The sequence below is a fragment of the Haliotis rufescens genome, unplaced genomic scaffold (assembly GCF_023055435.1).
Source record: "Haliotis rufescens isolate VD_foot unplaced genomic scaffold, xgHalRufe1.0.p SCAF_22, whole genome shotgun sequence".
NCBI lineage: Eukaryota > Metazoa > Mollusca > Gastropoda > Lepetellida > Haliotidae > Haliotis > Haliotis rufescens.
Window position 1 is genome coordinate 13414296 of NW_025963913.1, and position 17199 is coordinate 13431494.

The 17199-nt window shown below is 43.9% G+C and overlaps 1 protein-coding gene across 6 annotated transcripts in view; it reads right to left on the reverse strand.

The window, feature by feature from the left end:
• Positions 1-17199, reverse strand: part of LOC124140104 (FYVE, RhoGEF and PH domain-containing protein 2-like) — a 128140-nt gene that overhangs the window by 4488 nt on the left and 106453 nt on the right. For all 6 annotated transcript variants that reach the window (XM_046507477.2, XM_046507478.2, XM_046507480.2 and 3 more), the window contains 13 exons: positions 14173-14329; positions 13078-13165; positions 12775-12825; positions 11904-11962; positions 11551-11700; positions 11225-11308; positions 10618-10700; positions 8765-8795; positions 8337-8429; positions 7482-7610; positions 6743-6907; positions 1072-1200; positions 619-773 (listed from right to left, as the gene is read on the reverse strand). In XM_046507477.2, coding sequence (XP_046363433.1) covers positions 619-773; positions 1072-1200; positions 6743-6907; positions 7482-7610; positions 8337-8429; positions 8765-8795; positions 10618-10700; positions 11225-11308; positions 11551-11700; positions 11904-11962; positions 12775-12825; positions 13078-13165; positions 14173-14329 — 1374 coding nt within the window. The remainder of the gene's footprint in view (positions 1-618; positions 774-1071; positions 1201-6742; positions 6908-7481; positions 7611-8336; positions 8430-8764; positions 8796-10617; positions 10701-11224; positions 11309-11550; positions 11701-11903; positions 11963-12774; positions 12826-13077; positions 13166-14172; positions 14330-17199) is intronic.

A 17199-nucleotide genomic window follows, 5' to 3' on the forward strand; every position in this document is an offset into this window, starting at 1 on the left:
AATCAGCTTCCATTTAACATTTTGACAGCTAAAAATCTTATTTTATGGACAATCAGAAATATGCTTACAAAATGTCCATGTAAATCTAATGCCTTGCAAATAAAGAGCAATATATATCCGACAAATGCACTTTGTGTTTTTACATGGCACTGTCAACAATTCAGAAGTGAGTGAGTGAGTGAGTGAGTTGGGGGTTAACGCCGCTTTTAACAGTATTCCAGTTATATCACGCTGTGTCAGCTTAATGTGGGAGGAAGTGATACAGGTCTCACATGTTTACCACTTTAGTGAAACCCACAAGCACGGGTATGGTGCTGACAAACCTAGAAACATAATCGGGGCGAACCAGGATGCAAACCCACAACAATTCAGAACCTTCTTGTGGTTTGGGACAGGGGAATTGCTTTCCTTCCCTGTAGATAGTGTCTACAGTGTACTGGGAGGTTATGCCATTACAGTGACTCGACTCTACAACATGTGATGTCGACATAGTCCTAACCACAAATGCCATCTAAGAGCCAGCCATAAACACAACATGATATGTCCTTTGCTGTGAACATGAAACGGGTACATCACACCCGGCACCTGCTACAGGGAAAGTTGCACCATTACACTCACTTCCTCAAGTGTTTCTCATGGTCAGTTTGGAAGAAGTAGATTTTCTTGTGCTTATGATGAACTTTGAAAGTGTTCGGCCTGTCCACGTTGTCTCCCGCCGACACAGGTTCCGCAATGTACCCTGGGAGAGGCATAGATGTCAGCGCCGAAACATCCTGCAATCAAGAAATGGTTACACTATGTGAATAGTGAATAGTAACAGTATCATACTTTTTGCGACAGGAAAAGGCAATAATTGATGGTCTCAGAAATAATTCCAACTTCAATATTCACAAATTAAAACAAAACAGCAAATATATGAGTTGAAATAAATTCATTTCGCAGCTTCAGTACGACGTCAATAATATCTAAAGTTCTTCTCAGTGAAGTAATAAACTATTGTAAATATCTCTTACTTTAATATGTGCAAATTGCCTTCATTACTTGAAACAAACTATTGTGATAATTGTGTACCTGGTGTGCTCTGAATGCATACATGACGAAGTCGTCATGGACGGCAAACCACCTCCTGACCCAAGACTTCCCCTTGTCTGAACTCATGTACAGGTAGCCAGACAAGACGGCTGGGTCGCTGGCCTTCACCTGCAAAACACCAGAGAAAGGTGAAGGTTGGACAGAAACTAGAAACCAGCAGAGATCAATCAGGATGTTTAACCCCAGGTGTACAGGAAAGAGCTGCCATGTTCGATCATATATCTATCCTAAAACAAATTTGTATAAATTATCCCAGCGGCTGATATCATTAGAGAGACTGTTCATTTTGTTAAGTCAGGGTAGAGAGAGTGAGGGAAAGGCTGATTGTATAGTTTCATAGTATCCTACATAGGAGCCATAAGTGAATCAACAAAATACTACAAATTTGTAACATATGTGACCTTATCAAATTCAATTATGGTGATTCATGTACAAATTCCAAATCTCTGCAAAAACATGATAACAGATGTGATTAAGAGATAAGAGAAACTATTTTCCTGATGACTTAGCGATGGTAATGAGTCTCACTATGAAACCAGAATTAATCACTTCCTGTTGTTAAGGATCTGTTTCCTGTGTGACATGTATAAAAGGACAGTTAGCCAAACAGCCGAGGCCAGGCCAGGCTGGATCATTGTGGCACAGGGCAGGGAAGACCAGGGCGTAGCGACAAGAGCTGGATCATTGTGGCACAGAGCAGGGAAGACCAGGGCGTAGCGACAAGAGCTGGATCATTGTGGCACAGGGCAGGGAAGACCAGGGCGTAGCGACAAGAGCTGGATCATTGTGGCACAGGGCAGGGAAGACCAGGGCGTAGCGACAAGAGCTGGATCATTGTGGCACAGGGCAGGGAAGACCAGGGCGTAGCGACAAGAGCTGGATCATTGTGGCACAGGGCAGGGAAGACCAGGGCGTAGCGACAAGAGCTGGATCATTGTGGCACAGGGCAGGGAAGACCAGGGCGTCGCGGCAAGAGCCGGATCATTGTAGCACAGGGCAGGGAAGACCAGGGCGTAGCGGCAAGAGCCGGATCATTGTGGCACATACTGATCTATAACAGTCCTAGTGTTTTGTATTGATTCATTATGTTGTAAGATGGTGTTACTAAGCAATATAGCTGTAGACTGTTGTTACTCAGAAGCTAGTTTGGTAAAACAAGATTTACATGGGATTGACATTTATTGCATTTTGGAAGACAAGGATGGAGTGAGTGTGCGGCTGGTAAATATAGGCTTGCAATAGGGTAAAGAGATAAAGGAAGGGGATGACACAGGTATGAGAGGGTTTACAGGGGGCACAGAGTGAGAGGTTTAAGTATGGGGAAAAAGGTTCCATCGGATCACCCCAGGCATTGTTGATATTGCCTGCTTTGGAAATTTATCAACCTTCCGTTACTGTAATGTGATGTCATCAGAGGTTTATAAGTACAGTCAGGGGTATAGGGCTAGGGGTGGGGCTAGGTAATGTGGGAGGGGACATGTCAAGGGGTGGGGCTAAGTACAGTGGGGGTGATAGGGGTTGGGCTAGGTAGTGTGGGAGGGGACATGGCTAGGGGTGGGGCTAAGTACAGTGGGGGTGACAGTGATAGGGGTTGTGCTAGGTAATGTGGGAGGGGACATGGCAAGGGGTGGGGCTAAGTACAGTGGGGGTGACAGTGATAAAGTTGGGCTAGGTAATGTGGGAGGGGACATGTCAAGGGGTGGGGCTAAGAACAGTGGGGGTGACAGTGATAGGGGTTGGGCTAGGTAATGTGGGAGGGGACATGGCAAGGGGTGGGGCTAAGTACAGTGGGTGTGACAGTGATAGGGGTTGGGCTAGGTAATGTGGGAGGGGACATGGCAAGGGGTGGGGCTAAGTACAGTGGGTGTGACAATGATAGGGGTGAGCTTGGTAATGTGGGAGGGGACATGGCAAGGGGTGGGGCTAAGTACAGTGGGGGTGACAGTGATAGGGGTGAGCTAGGTAATGTGGGAGGGGACATGGCTAGGGGTGGGGCTAGATACAATACAGTGGGGGTGACAATGATAGGGGTGGGGCAGGTAATGTGGGGGGGGGGGCATGGCAGGACACGGTGGGGCTAGATACAGTGGGGGTGACAATGATAGGGGTGGGGCAGGTAATGTGTGTGTGTGTGTGTGGGGGGGGGGGGGGCATGGCAGGACATGGTGGGGCTAAGTACAGTGGGGGTGACAATGATAGGGGTGGGGCAGGTAATGTGTGTGTGTGTGGGGGGGGGGGGGCATGGCAGGACATGGTGGGGCTAAGTACAGTGGGGGTGACAATGATAGGGGTGGGGCTAAGTGTAGGATCTAGGTGCTGTGTAAACAGTACTGGAAAGTGTTCCATGTAGGCGTAGGAACTAGAGCTCCCACTACTGGGGAAATAGTTTCTAGCAGGCTGTCCACCCTCGACATGTATGTAACAAAACACTCATAGTGGCTGTATCTAATCCACATATTCCTGTGAATAAAAACTCTGACAGTATACATTCATGTGCTTTCTCCACTTCTGTAACATTAGAAACAGTACTTCCCTCACATCAACACACGACCACGAGACATTTTGTGTGTCATCACCTAAAATAGTTTGTAAAGTCTAGAATAATATACCTCCCTGTCAAAAAAAAATCAGAAAAAAACCCTCAAAATTATGTTTCTTCAGCTGGCAGTCTGCTTTGGGAAACAATCTTTTCATTCTTCAAAAACTTAAAACGTTTGAACCTATAAAAGATTAGTAACTACCTGTAGAACAAATAATGACTGTTGTGGCCTAGAGCTTACTGACATTTAGTCCTAGAAATAAAGTTATCTTATTCAAAAATATATATCTACAAAATAAAAAGATGACAAATCCAAATGAAGCCCAGAACAATCGTTAATTTCTTAATCTAGACTTGCTAAATTATTCTAGACTTGAGCTGGACTCCTTTTTTAACTTTTTTCTCAAGGGCCTGGGAGACAGACGACCTGGAGCACTGCTGGATCACGTTTATACACAGTGTGACTACACAGTGTTTCCCTGGCTACATGATATCTTGGAGGAAGTGACTGTATGCAGAACATGACTGAAATATTTAACATAAAACCCACTTAGCTCAATTTACATCTGATAATAATCCAAATCCCAGGGAGAAATATAGTTGTCATGTGACATGTGTACAGGAATGGCCTTGTTCAACAGACGTCCACATGAATACCTCGTGGAACTACCTAAACTTATTTTTACGATCAAAAGGTTTGGATATTTCTTCTTGGCAGGTGTTAATAACAGATGGAATATTAAAATTACAAATTATTTATATCAATTATAGATTTCCTCTAACCTTGCCTTGGCTAAGGGTATATTTGGACCTTCACATTAATTAGGCAAGCAATATTTAGGCAAGGTAGGAAATTACGTTCTGGGTAGCCTACAACAGTAACTTTCTCTTGATCATCACAAAACTAAAAATACATTAACAAAATAGTAGGGGACATGCGATGAGCAAAGATCAGCTTCTTGTGGCCCATGATATTTGAGACCGCTTTATTGTGAGCAATAAATTTGTTACATGCAGGAAACCAACACAAAGCAGAGAAAAACAATGAAACAAGTTTTATTGTAGAATCATCCGTTAAATGAATATTGTAAAACAAAGGTAACGAAAAAGAAGAAAAAAACAACAAGAAACAGATGCTTGATCTTTGCAGCAAGACGATGATGAGCTGCTGCAGTACCAATGTCTCTGTATACCGTAGTTCCTCAATAAACACTCCTCACACTTAATTATCTCAACCTAACAGCTTTGTCTGTTATAAAGTATAAATCTAATAAAGAGCTTCACACTATTATTATTATTTTATTGACGAACAGATTTATTGAAATTTGAATTTATGCACAATATTTTTATCCCAAAGCTCATTTCTACTCAAAATGAATGCAGAAAAAAAGTGTCATTTAAAGATAAGACTTATAGTGTAGATCTCATATGAGTGTTGCTTCTAGGTTCAACAAGAGGCTGTGTGGTTATTAGAGGAAATACAGCATTTGACATACATTCCAGGACAACACTAAGAAGTATGAACCACTACTCACAATGCCTACATGCACGGCAATGTGTGACAATGTGTGACAATGTATGCCAGTGAAAATAAGTGTACGACAATCATCTCTGTATTTCAATGGATGTATCACAGTGAATGACACTGTATGAATGTGTATGAAATTGATGATTTAGTTTAGTTTCATGTGCAGGCAGAAAGAATTACACATTTATATTTCTTTAATCTTCACACACAGTTTAATTGTTTAGCCTTGCATAAAGCAAGCAAGTTACTTCACTTCCATCAATACTCACAGAAAGCGCTTCTTCCCGAGTCAAGGGAATTAATTGACCATAAAAGTCCAATTTACTATCATTTCCGAACCATTTCCGAAGTCCGGAGTTGTATTTTGGCTGGACAAACAGGTCTATGCAGAGTCCAATGAATATTGTGTAATGAACTAGACATCCAGTTTGTAAACAACATGGATTTCAACGTGCAGATTTCGGTCGACTGCAGGATTTACAGAGCATGAGAACCGTCAACTGGGCATTAACAGACATTTTCCACAGATTTTCATGATCTAATCATGGTGCTCAAGCGATTTGATGCACTTCGTGAGGTAAGACCCGTTTTATTGCAATATAGATCTTGATTATTGATCAGATCATCTTGACAGTGAGTCGCCATCTTTTTTAAAGATATTGATATGATAGGTGGAATCTGATTGGTCAGTAGGAGGGGCATAGATGGGACATAACTCATACTAGCAGCTGATGGCACTATGATCGAACGATGAAATTACATCCTAGCTCGGCAAGGGTGGAAACTGGACTTTTATAGTCAGTTAAGGCTCTTGCCTCGGGATGATGCAGGATCTGCAACATCTGAAGACATGTGATGATAATACACGGGAGGCTTGTATTCATTTGCCTCAAACATCATAGAATTATTATAAAGATGTCTACTGAGGTGTTTTGTGTCAACCCTGCTACAAGCTGTAGCTAACTCCTCTTGCCCACCAGCTCACCCACCCCCTCAATCACCCACATGAAATAACCCCCTCACGTGTATCGAGGACTAGGGGTCGTGATACAGCTGACGACATATAGAGAGTGGCAGGGTTGTTAACTGTAGCAGCAGAGGATGAACTTTGTGTTAGAGATCATGCACGTTGATACTGAGAGATAGGCTCCAAAATATCTCAGGTAGAATTAAGCACTGTAAGAATGGGGCTCCCAGTCGATGCAAGTATCGCACTCATAAACTTCATCAATACAAGATTATAAACTTCAGTCATCAATACAAGGAAAACATGTGATGGAGAAGAAACTGGGCTTGTACCTGAGACATTTACATATCAACATGAGATAGATGAACTACCCTTGGATTAGTACAATCCACACATAACATCAGTATCTTGATAAATCCTAACCATTCCTTTGGTTTTTTTATCTTAAGATCTCTGGTGCCATATTATATATTATCTAGGTTCTGATACATGTGTGACAAGTGATATTGTTTGCACTTGAACATGAGTGGGTCCTCCTTGTGTTTATCAGCTCGCTACTTGATGGATGAAGTGACACCACAACAAATCACGTGACATTGTCTTGAAGAATGCTAACCTGTAGAACACCCCTTCTCCGCGGCGAACCCCTTTCGCTGTCGGGTGACGATGCATTGCCAGGCTTTGGGTGAACGATCACATCATAGCACTTGTCGCACACTCGCTCTATTTTGTTTTGCATGTATGCGAGGGGTGCCTTCCTGCAGCACTTGCCACATACAACCTACAAAACAGGAAACAACATTATTATGATCAGTATGACATTAAAGTTTGGACCCGTGAATAGAATAGGTAGAATAGGTCTTCAGCAACCCATGCTTGCCGTAAAAGGCGACTAACGTAATCGGGTGGTCAGGCTCTCTGACTTGGTTGATGCATGTCATCGATCCCAATTGCGTGAATCGATGCTCATGATATCAATCACTGGATTGACTGGTCCAGACTTGATTATTTACAGACTGCCGTCATATAGCTTGAATATCACCAAACCATCAATCAGGCCACACCATCAATCAGATATGCAATCTGTCCCTGACTCCGACTGAGCCTTCTCTGATCAGCTCCTATACCAAACTTAAGGCACTGGGGCCCTACACACAATCTCAAGGAAGAGGTATATTCATATGAATACAGAAATCAATATTACAAATGTTTTCCTCTTCCTTGTACAGATTTTTATAAAGAATGAAACGGTACAAATATGTGAACAGATAATATTTTCAATCATGATATTTCACATTACTTCAGAAAAAACGTTCTGGTAGACACATCACTGAATCTAAACATTCCAGACTTACCCATCCGCAGGCTCGACAATGATGTCTCCGCCGGAAGGCCGAAAACCCTGCTTGGCATCTCATGCACATGGTGGCAGCATCGTCTGGGATCCAGCGTGGTGCTCGGCGCCCCAGGATACTGTCTGGAAGCTGGTCATAGATTCAACATGCAAGAGTAAAGGCAGAGAAGAAACACCCTATCACAGATTATCACCAATTATAGTGTGTGGGAATACCGTTATAATCTGCTTATATCAAAATTGCAGCAATACATTACAGAAATAGGATATCACTCATAAGCTAGGGACCAACCACTTTATATTCTGGTCGTTGGATTTTATTGAAAAAAATAAACTGTCCCTGAAAAAATTAATTATTTGTTGTTGCAAGGTGTTTTTCTTAAAAGAATTTCAGGCTCATTGTTTTAAATGAAAAAAAATATCTGGTTTTGTAGCTTTACCTGAAAAATATCTTATCTGGATACAAAATCCCAGTCCCCCCACCCCCAGAATATCAAATGATCGGTCCCCTTGTAGCCAACCCAGACCCCCCACCCACAGAATATCAAATGATCGGTCCCCTTGTAGCCAACCCAGACCCCCCACCCTCAGAATATCAAATGATCGGTCCCCTTGTAGCCAACCCAGACCCCCCACCCTCAGAATATTAAATGATCAGTCCCTTAGGTAGCCAACCCAGGTGATATGTACAGGAGACTGATAGATTCATTAACCACCTGCCAATATAGAAAGTAATCCGTCTGACATAATAAATCTGTTAGTTCCTTAACAGCCCCATTTAGATAAGATATAAATCTGTTATTCAATCATTATGATAACATCTGATTTGAATTTACAACTATTAAACAAACATTACCATGGTTTCCTGAAATGATTCCAGGGTGTCATCGGGCTTGCTGACTCGTAACTTCTTCTTATGGCAAAAATCATCAACAACTTTCTCAATTGTCTGCAACATAACACATTGTATGAAAAACAGCACCGATGAAGCACCAAAAATGTGTTACCAACAAAATTCAACTATTCACATCTGAACATTTCTAGAGTTCTACAAAGCCTATGTAATGGCATAAATTTGGTTAATTTACAAAAGAGGGCCTGAAGATTACACAGTGTTGATATGGATCATTTTACTCTAATGACAGAGGTATTATTGTTGTTGTTGTTGTTGTTGTTGTTGTTATTATTATATATTATTTAAAGCAAAACATATCTACTGTCCTTTTGAGACAGGAGTCAATGAAGGGAATGAGACAAAACAAAAGTCAATAAAGGGAAACTCACATCGTACCAGGTGGCCCCATCTCCAACAGTTCTGAAACAATACATATTGATAGGTAATATATGTCCATTCTTTGTTCCCTACAGATGACAGAGAGATGATACGGTATGTTGCCTACAGATGACAGAGAGATGATACAGTATGTTGCCTACAGATGACAGAGAGAAGATACAGTATGTTCCCTACAGATGACAGAGAGAAGATATGGTATGTTGCCTACAGGTGACAGAGAGAAGATATGGTATGTTGCCTACACATGACAGAGAGATGATACGGTATGTTGCCTACAGGTGACAGAGAGAAGATAGGGTATGTTGCCTACAGATGACAGAGAGAAGATAGGGTATGTTGCCTACAGGTGACAGAGAGAAGATAGGGTATGTTGCCTACAGATGACAGAGAGAAGATAGGGTATGTTGCCTACAGATGACAGAAGATAGGATATGTTGCCTACAGGTGACTGAGAGATGATACGGTTTGTTGCCTACAGGTGACAGAGAGATGATAGGGTATGTTGCCTACACATGACAGAGAGATGATACGGTATGTTGCATACACATGACAGAGAGAAGATATGGTATGTTGCCTACACATGACAGAGAGATGATACGGTATGTTGCCTACAGGTGACAGAGAGAAGATAGGGTATGTTGCCTACAGATGACAGAGAGAAGATAGGGTATGTTGTCTACAGATGACAGAAGATAGGATATGTTGCCTACAGGTGACAGAGAGATGATACGGTATGTTGCCTACAGGTGACAGAGAGATGATACGGTATGTTGCCTAGAGATGACAGAGAGAAGATACGGTATGTTCCCTACAGATGACAGAGAGATGATACGGTATGCTGCCTACAGATGGCAGAGAGATGATACGGTATGTTCCCTACAAATGACAGAGAGATGATACGGTATGTTGCCTACAGATGACAGAGAGATGATACGGTATGTTGCCTACAGATGGCAGAGAGATGATACGGTATGTTGCCTACAGATGACAGAGAGATGATACGGTATGTTGCCTACAGATGGCAGAGAGATGATACGGTATGTTCCCTACAAATGACAGAAGATACGGTATGTTGCCTACAGATGACAGAGAGATGATACGGTATGTTGCCTACAGATGACAGAGAGATGATACGGTATGTTGCCTACAAATGACAGAAGATATGGTATGTTCCCTACAGATGACAGAGAGATGATACAGTATGTTGCCTACAGATGGCAGAGAGATGATACGGTATGTTGCCTACAGATGACAGAGAGATGATACGGTATGTTGCCTACAGATGACAGAGAGATGATACGGTATGTTGCCTACAGATGACAGAGAGATGATACGGTATGTTGCCTACAGATGACAGAGAGATGATACGGTATGTTGCCTACAGATGGCAGAGAGATGATACGGTATGTTCCCTACAAATGACAGAAGATATGGTATGTTCCCTACAGATGACAGAGAGATGATACGGTATGTTGCCTACAGATGACAGAGAGATGATACGGTATGTTGCCTACAGATGACAGAGAGATGATACGGTATGTTCCCTACAGGTGACAGAGAGATGATACGGTATGTTGCCTACAGATGACAGAAGATATGGTATGTTCCCTACAGATGACAGAGAGATGATACGGTATGTTCCCTACAGGTGACAGAGAGATGATACGGTATGTTCCCTTCAGATGTCAGAGAGAAGATAGGGTATGTTCCCTACAGATGACAGAGAGAAGATAGGGTATGTCGCCTACAGATGACAGAGAGATGATATGGTATGTTCCCTACAGATGACATAAAGGAGATGTGGCATGTTGCCTACAGATGACATACAACTGTTCCTACTCACTCATGGTCCAGCAACTCGATAGTCTTCTGTCTGCTCATCACACAGAAGGTGTGGGCGATGCTGAGATTATCTCCATCCTTCACCTGTCAACACAATCATCAAACCTTTATGTCACCTGTATCCATGCAGACTGTCCACACAATTATCACACCTGTAATGGTAATAGCGCAATGCCCCGCAGTAGGCAGCTTCTTAATTGAATCTTTTAAAACCCAAATGAAAGTGCTCATTTTGTGTCCTATGTATTTTTTAAAGGTACAGCACGGCAGAGTCACAGACTCAACACATTACTGCTGGGAGGCCTGTTGACAGAGCATGAACCAGGTATACAGTCACTCACAAGATGATCTTCGTACATGTTACAGGCAAATTTACATCAACCATGAGACGAGGCAAAGTTCTTAACCCATGATGTCATAACATGTAAAATCATCATTTGGACCCCAAAAATAACTTTGTAAAGGAACTAATAATAACCGCATTGACTTCAACTTATTTGAGTAAAACAAATATCCGGAAATTTGACATTGGCGGAACAGAGAATTCTGCAACCCTATACATACTAAATAATGCCATGCTGTTACAGGAACAGACATGTGTAACTAACCTGCATCCCGTCCACATCGAGCTGTGCACGGACACGGAATGTACCCAGTAGTGGCTCACTGCATATCAACATCATGTCATTGAACTGAAACAGAGGACATGTACGTGAGACACTGTACTCTCAGCACTGACACTTACTCAGGTCAAATCAAAATCTATATGATCCATTCCTGACACATATGTACAATTAGTAAGGCGGGTAGCGATGTAAATCTAATTATTACTTGATTGTGACTTTAGGGCATAAAATCATTTTAATGTGTGAAAATAAAACGTGTGGTATCATAAATCAACAGTCACAATAATTCATATAAAAGTGTAAATTACCAAAAATATATATCTCAATTGTTTCTCTCCACTTCGAGCTGAGATCTTGGTGACAGATCCCTCTCTGATCAACTCGCGTGTCGGACTAATGAAGTCCACGTTGATTCCACGGAGTGACTGGTGGATCTCCAGCAACTTTCGGAACTTCTCCTACAACCAGATGGATGCCATGTTGTTAGGACTTCAACTGTTACTACACACAGCACTGTCTGTTATGAGAGACTGTTATGCTTACTGCTTCCTAAATACACATCACATGAGACAGTGTTGGATGAAACAGACTGATTTGAAATCACATACTGCTGATACAATGACAGCTACATTGAAAATTAAGGAGTTGATCATCAACTTACAATTTTCTTCATGGCTTCATTGGAATGTTTGGCAGCAGTTGTAACAAGATTGAGGGCAGCTGGAGAAAGAAATACAACACAAATATAGTTATCAGTACTGTCAGGCAACAACAGAGACCACCCCAGATATTCAATGTGTATTAGGTGAGGTGAGGTCATATATAGTGACATGTGTGTATCTCTGCTCTATTTGTTAAGTAAACTCTTTCATCACATCACATGCCTTCGAGGCAGTGCAGAGGTTCCCTTTCTACAAAGATAAGGTGAGGTGAAATTGGATTTAACATCACATTCGGGATTATTGCGACATGCATGCACGTGTGTGATTGTGTGTATGGCTGCTTGTACTAGTCTGGACTAATGCTGATTTTATAGTGTTAACCTACTGAGATACCATGCCGCAGTTTAACATGAATACCTCACTCAGACACAGTATACTGACTCCCGAGCTGACCAGTCCTTGTATTAGCCCCCCATGCTTAGCGCCAGGCAGGGTATCAACATGTACCATCTATTCACGTCTCTTGGTATGACATAGCTGGGGATTGAACCTCCAAATTTCCGCTCTACCACTAGACCATGGAGACCGTCTCCAGTGTGTATGGGGACAATCCTGACCTATAGGTGCCTCACTCTGAGAGTGTGTGTTCGACTCTCGGATGGGGCTCAACCAAAAATAGTACCTGAATTTGTACTTTACTCAGAAAGTGTTATCCCAAACATAACATTTGTTACATTTGACCACTTTCTAAAAGGCACTGTGTATTCACATCTACATATTATTATTTTGCCATGTGACCATTCTTTACATCTTCAATTTTAACTTTATTTAATACAAGAAGTCGTACACCAAGACATGACGGCATCTCACCTTGAGCATCATGGTGGTCGGGGGACTCCGATGGCAACTTCTTGATGTAGTCTGTAAATGCAGTGGTTCACATCAGGGTACAAGGTACAACATTGTCATAGCTTCATTAAGTGTTTTAATCGCTAAAGAGAATTTACGTACCAGACAATGTCATTTTCATGTTTAATTAAAACAACTGCAAAACTATCAGTAAGTAATATTTATTATGTTTCTTTTCTTTATTGAAATTCAAGTGATACAACTTTGCTAAAAAATATCATCATCATCATCATCATCATCATCATCATCATCATCAAGGCCTACCTTTGAGCAGCATCTCGTACCGTGGAACTCTCTGTATAGGTTCCAGCATGTGGTGTTGTAAGGACAGGGACCCACACTCAGGCATTCGCTGAAATCACCATTACACAAAATAACACTCGGCACACTATCACCTGTGTGGTGGCTATGTTCAGGGGGAGTAACTCTGTATAGAATATGAGGCTGGTACGCTGAAGCAATACATAGTCTAGAGGAGAGGCATGTGGGCTTTACAGCTGCTTTCATAAATACATTGTATTTCAGTCAACTGTTCTTGATGTCAGAGGAGCACATGTCAACCCATGCACGGATGATCACTGCTTGAGACCAACATCATGAGGATGATCTGGGCTTCGACCCCAACCAACCCTCACCAGCAACTAAGGGAAACAACTCTAGTGAGTGAGTAAGGATGCTATAACACTGCTTTTAGTAATGTTTCAGCAATATCATGACAGGGAAAACCAGAAATTGGCTTTGTACCCAAGTGGAGAATGGGACGAACCAACTGAACCAATGAAACTCAGAATTGAAGCACCACGTTACCTGGCCACCACTCAGTGGGAAGATCTGGGTAGAGAATTGGTCTTCAGCAACCCATGCTTGCCATAAGAGGCGACTAAGGGGATTGTGTAGTCAGGCTCGCTGACGTGGTTGATGCATGTCACCGTATCCCAATTGCGTAGATCAATGCTCATGATGTCAATCACTGGATTGTCTGGTCCAGAATCAATTATTAATTGCAGTCATGTAGCTTGAATACAGCTGAGTGCGGCATTAAACAACAAACAAACAAGCAAAGAACTCAGCTGCCGTGAGAGGGATCAGAGGGATGGTTGGAGTGGACATCTCATTGGATAGTACATAATGTATGTTGTGGTGTGTCAGCTTAATGTGGGATCATTGTAGTGAGGGAGTAAGTGAATATTGCTTAATGAAGTAACTTTACCACAAGAAGGGTTAATCTTATATTTATTTAAAGAAATAAGAGGATCTAAAAATAGAACGTGAAGTAGTTAAATGAGGTTCACCTGAGTTCTGTTGCTTGTCTGACCATCGATCACTAAACCACCTGTACAAACACATCTCCATCATTACCTGTATTTCCTGAATGAGGGTGGCAAACTTGACTGATTTCTCCTGCCAAGTGTTGATAAGATTCATGGCGTTGTCGAAGTTCTTCACGTAGTCTGTGTACAGCTTCAGGAACGGCGCATTCTTCTTCATCAGGTCCCCAATCTTCGGACTCTGGTCCCTGGGAGTCAACATAGATTATTCATCATCATCATCATCATCATCATCATCATCATCATCACAGCCATCATGTCATCAGTAGTTAATCCTCACTTCTCACCATACTCTGTAACATAACTGGCAGACAGTATATACAGACCCCATCAGTGTGAAACCCATCAAACATTCTCGTCTGACCTGCCCCTAGCCCTCCACTGACAGTCGTCTGACCTGCCCCTAGCCCTCCACTGACAGTCGTCTGACCTGCCCCTAGCCCTCCACTGACAGTCGTCTGACCAGCCCCTAGACCTCCACTGACAGTCGTCTGACCAGCCCCTACCCCTCTACTGACAGTCGTCTGACCAGCCTCTACCCCTCTACTGACAGTCGTCTGACCTGCCCCTACCCCTCTACTGACAGTCGTCTGACCTGCCCCTACCCCTCTACTGACAGTCGTCTGACCAGCCCCTAGCCCTCCACTGACAGTCGTCTGACCAGCCCCTAGCCCTCCACTGACAGTCGTCTGACCAGCCCCTACCCCTCTACTGACAGTCGTCTGACCTGCCCCTACCCCTCTACTGACAGTCGTCTGACCAGCCCCTACCCCTCTACTGACAGTCGTCTGACCTGCCCCTACCCCTCCACTGACAGTCGTCTGACCAGCCCCTACCCCTCTACTGACAGTCGTCTGACCAGCCCCTAGCCCTCTACTGACAGTCGTCTGACCTGCCCCTAGCCCTCTACTGACAGTCGTCTGACCAGCCCCTAGCCCTCCACTGACAGTCGTCTGACCAGCCCCTAGCCCTCCACTGACAGTCGTCTGACCAGCCCCTAGCCCTCTACTGACAGTCGTCTGACCAGCCCCTAGCCCTCCACTGACAGTCGTCAGACCTGCCCCTAGCCCTCTACTGACAGTCGTCTGACCAGCCCCTAGACCTCCACTGACAGTCGTCTGACCAGCCCCTAGCCCTCCACTGACAGTCGTCTGACCTGCCCCTAGCCCTCCACTGACAGTCGTCTGACCTGCCCCTAGCCCTCCACTGACAGTCGTCTGACCAGCCCCTAGCCCTCCACTGACAGTCATCTGACCAGCCCCTAGCCCTCCACTGACAGTCGTCTGACCTGCCCCTAGCCCTCTACTGACAGTCGTCTGACCTGCCCCTAGCCCTCTACTGACAGTCGTCTGACCAGCCCCTAGCCCTCCACTGACAGTCGTCTGACCAGCCCCTAGCCCTCCACTGACAGTCGTCTGACCTGCCCCTACCCCTCTACTGACAGTCGTCTGACCTGCCCCTAGCCCTCCACTGACAGTCGTCTGACCAGCCCCTACCCCTCCACTGACAGTCGTCTGACCAGCCCCTAGCCCTCTACTGACAGTCGTCTGACCTGCCCCTACCCCTCTACTGACAGTCGTCTGACCAGCCCCTAGCCCTCCACTGACAGTCGTCTGACCAGCCCCTAGCCCTCCACTGACAGTCGTCTGACCAGCCCCTAGCCCTCTACTGACAGTCGTCTGACCAGCCCCTAGCCCTCTACTGACAGTCGTCTGACCTGCCCCTAGCCCTCCACTGACAGTCGTCTGACCAGCCCCTAGCCCTCTACTGACAGTCGTCTGACCTGCCCCTAGCCCTCCACTGACAGTCGTCTGACCTGCCCCTAGCCCTCCACTGACAGTCGTCCGACCTGCCCCTAGACCTCCACTGACAGTCGTCTGACCTGCCCCTAGCCCTCCACTGACAGTCGTCCGACCTTCCCCTAGCCCTCCACTGACAGTCGTCTGACCTGCCCCTAGCCCTCCACTGACAGTCGTCTGACCAGCCCCTACCCCTCTACTGACAGTCGTCTGACCAGCCCCTAGACCTCCACTGACAGTCGTCTGACCTGCCCCTACCCCTCCACTGACAGTCGTCTGACCAGCCCCTACCCCTCTACTGACAGTCGTCTGACCAGCCCCTACCCCTCCACTGACAGTCGTCTGACCTGCCCCTAGCCCTCCACTGACAGTCGTCTGTGTCATTTAAATTGAGTACCTACAATTTATAAAAAATACAATCCAAATGGAGCCCAGAACAAGGCTTAATTTCAGGAACATAGAGCTGAGGCAATCTAGACTTACCCAATCATTCTTGAGCCTTGAGTTGGACTTTTTAATTTATTCTCTAAGGTCTTGGAGACAGACTAGCCCTCCCTATGTCAGCCCTAAACAGTCCCTACAATCACCAGTGCCCTCACAGATCACTTGACCCATGTGTTAAAGACAGCAGCACTCCTTAAGGGCTCTTGTGACCATCTCAACAGAGTCTGCATTTGTCACTGAAGTCTCATTACTATAGACAATCACATGGTGCTACTGGACACATCTTCAGTGATGAGAAACATTGAATGAAGATGAAAGGAAGCACAAAGCTTTGTTTGTACTTGCACCATACTACATGAAGCAGAAAGTGGTATTCAAGCTTCATTTAAATGAATGCAGAGTTTCAAAACTGTAAGGAATTTCAGACATATGAAAAATATTCAAGTCATGTCTAGCATCCACCAGAAACGTCAACAAGCTTATGTAGCTGATGATCTACAATGTAACTAGTTTTAAAGATCGATCGGCACAATATAAAAACATGCTTGTTACAAGGTGCTATTTTTGTAGTCAATTACACATTTTCAAATTTCTTAAAACAAGTTGATTGTTTCAAGAGGTTATCATTAAGCCTAGACAATTGCATGGAGTGGCAATTGTTCGTATGACATACAAGAACTGAGGGATCTACAAAACTATACTGAGTATTTGCAGTTGTGAAATATAGAAATTAAAGATAAAATTCCATTATACAATTTTGTGGGGAAGAATGACACATCCATCTCTCATTGTGTGTCTCGTCATACAACTTACTG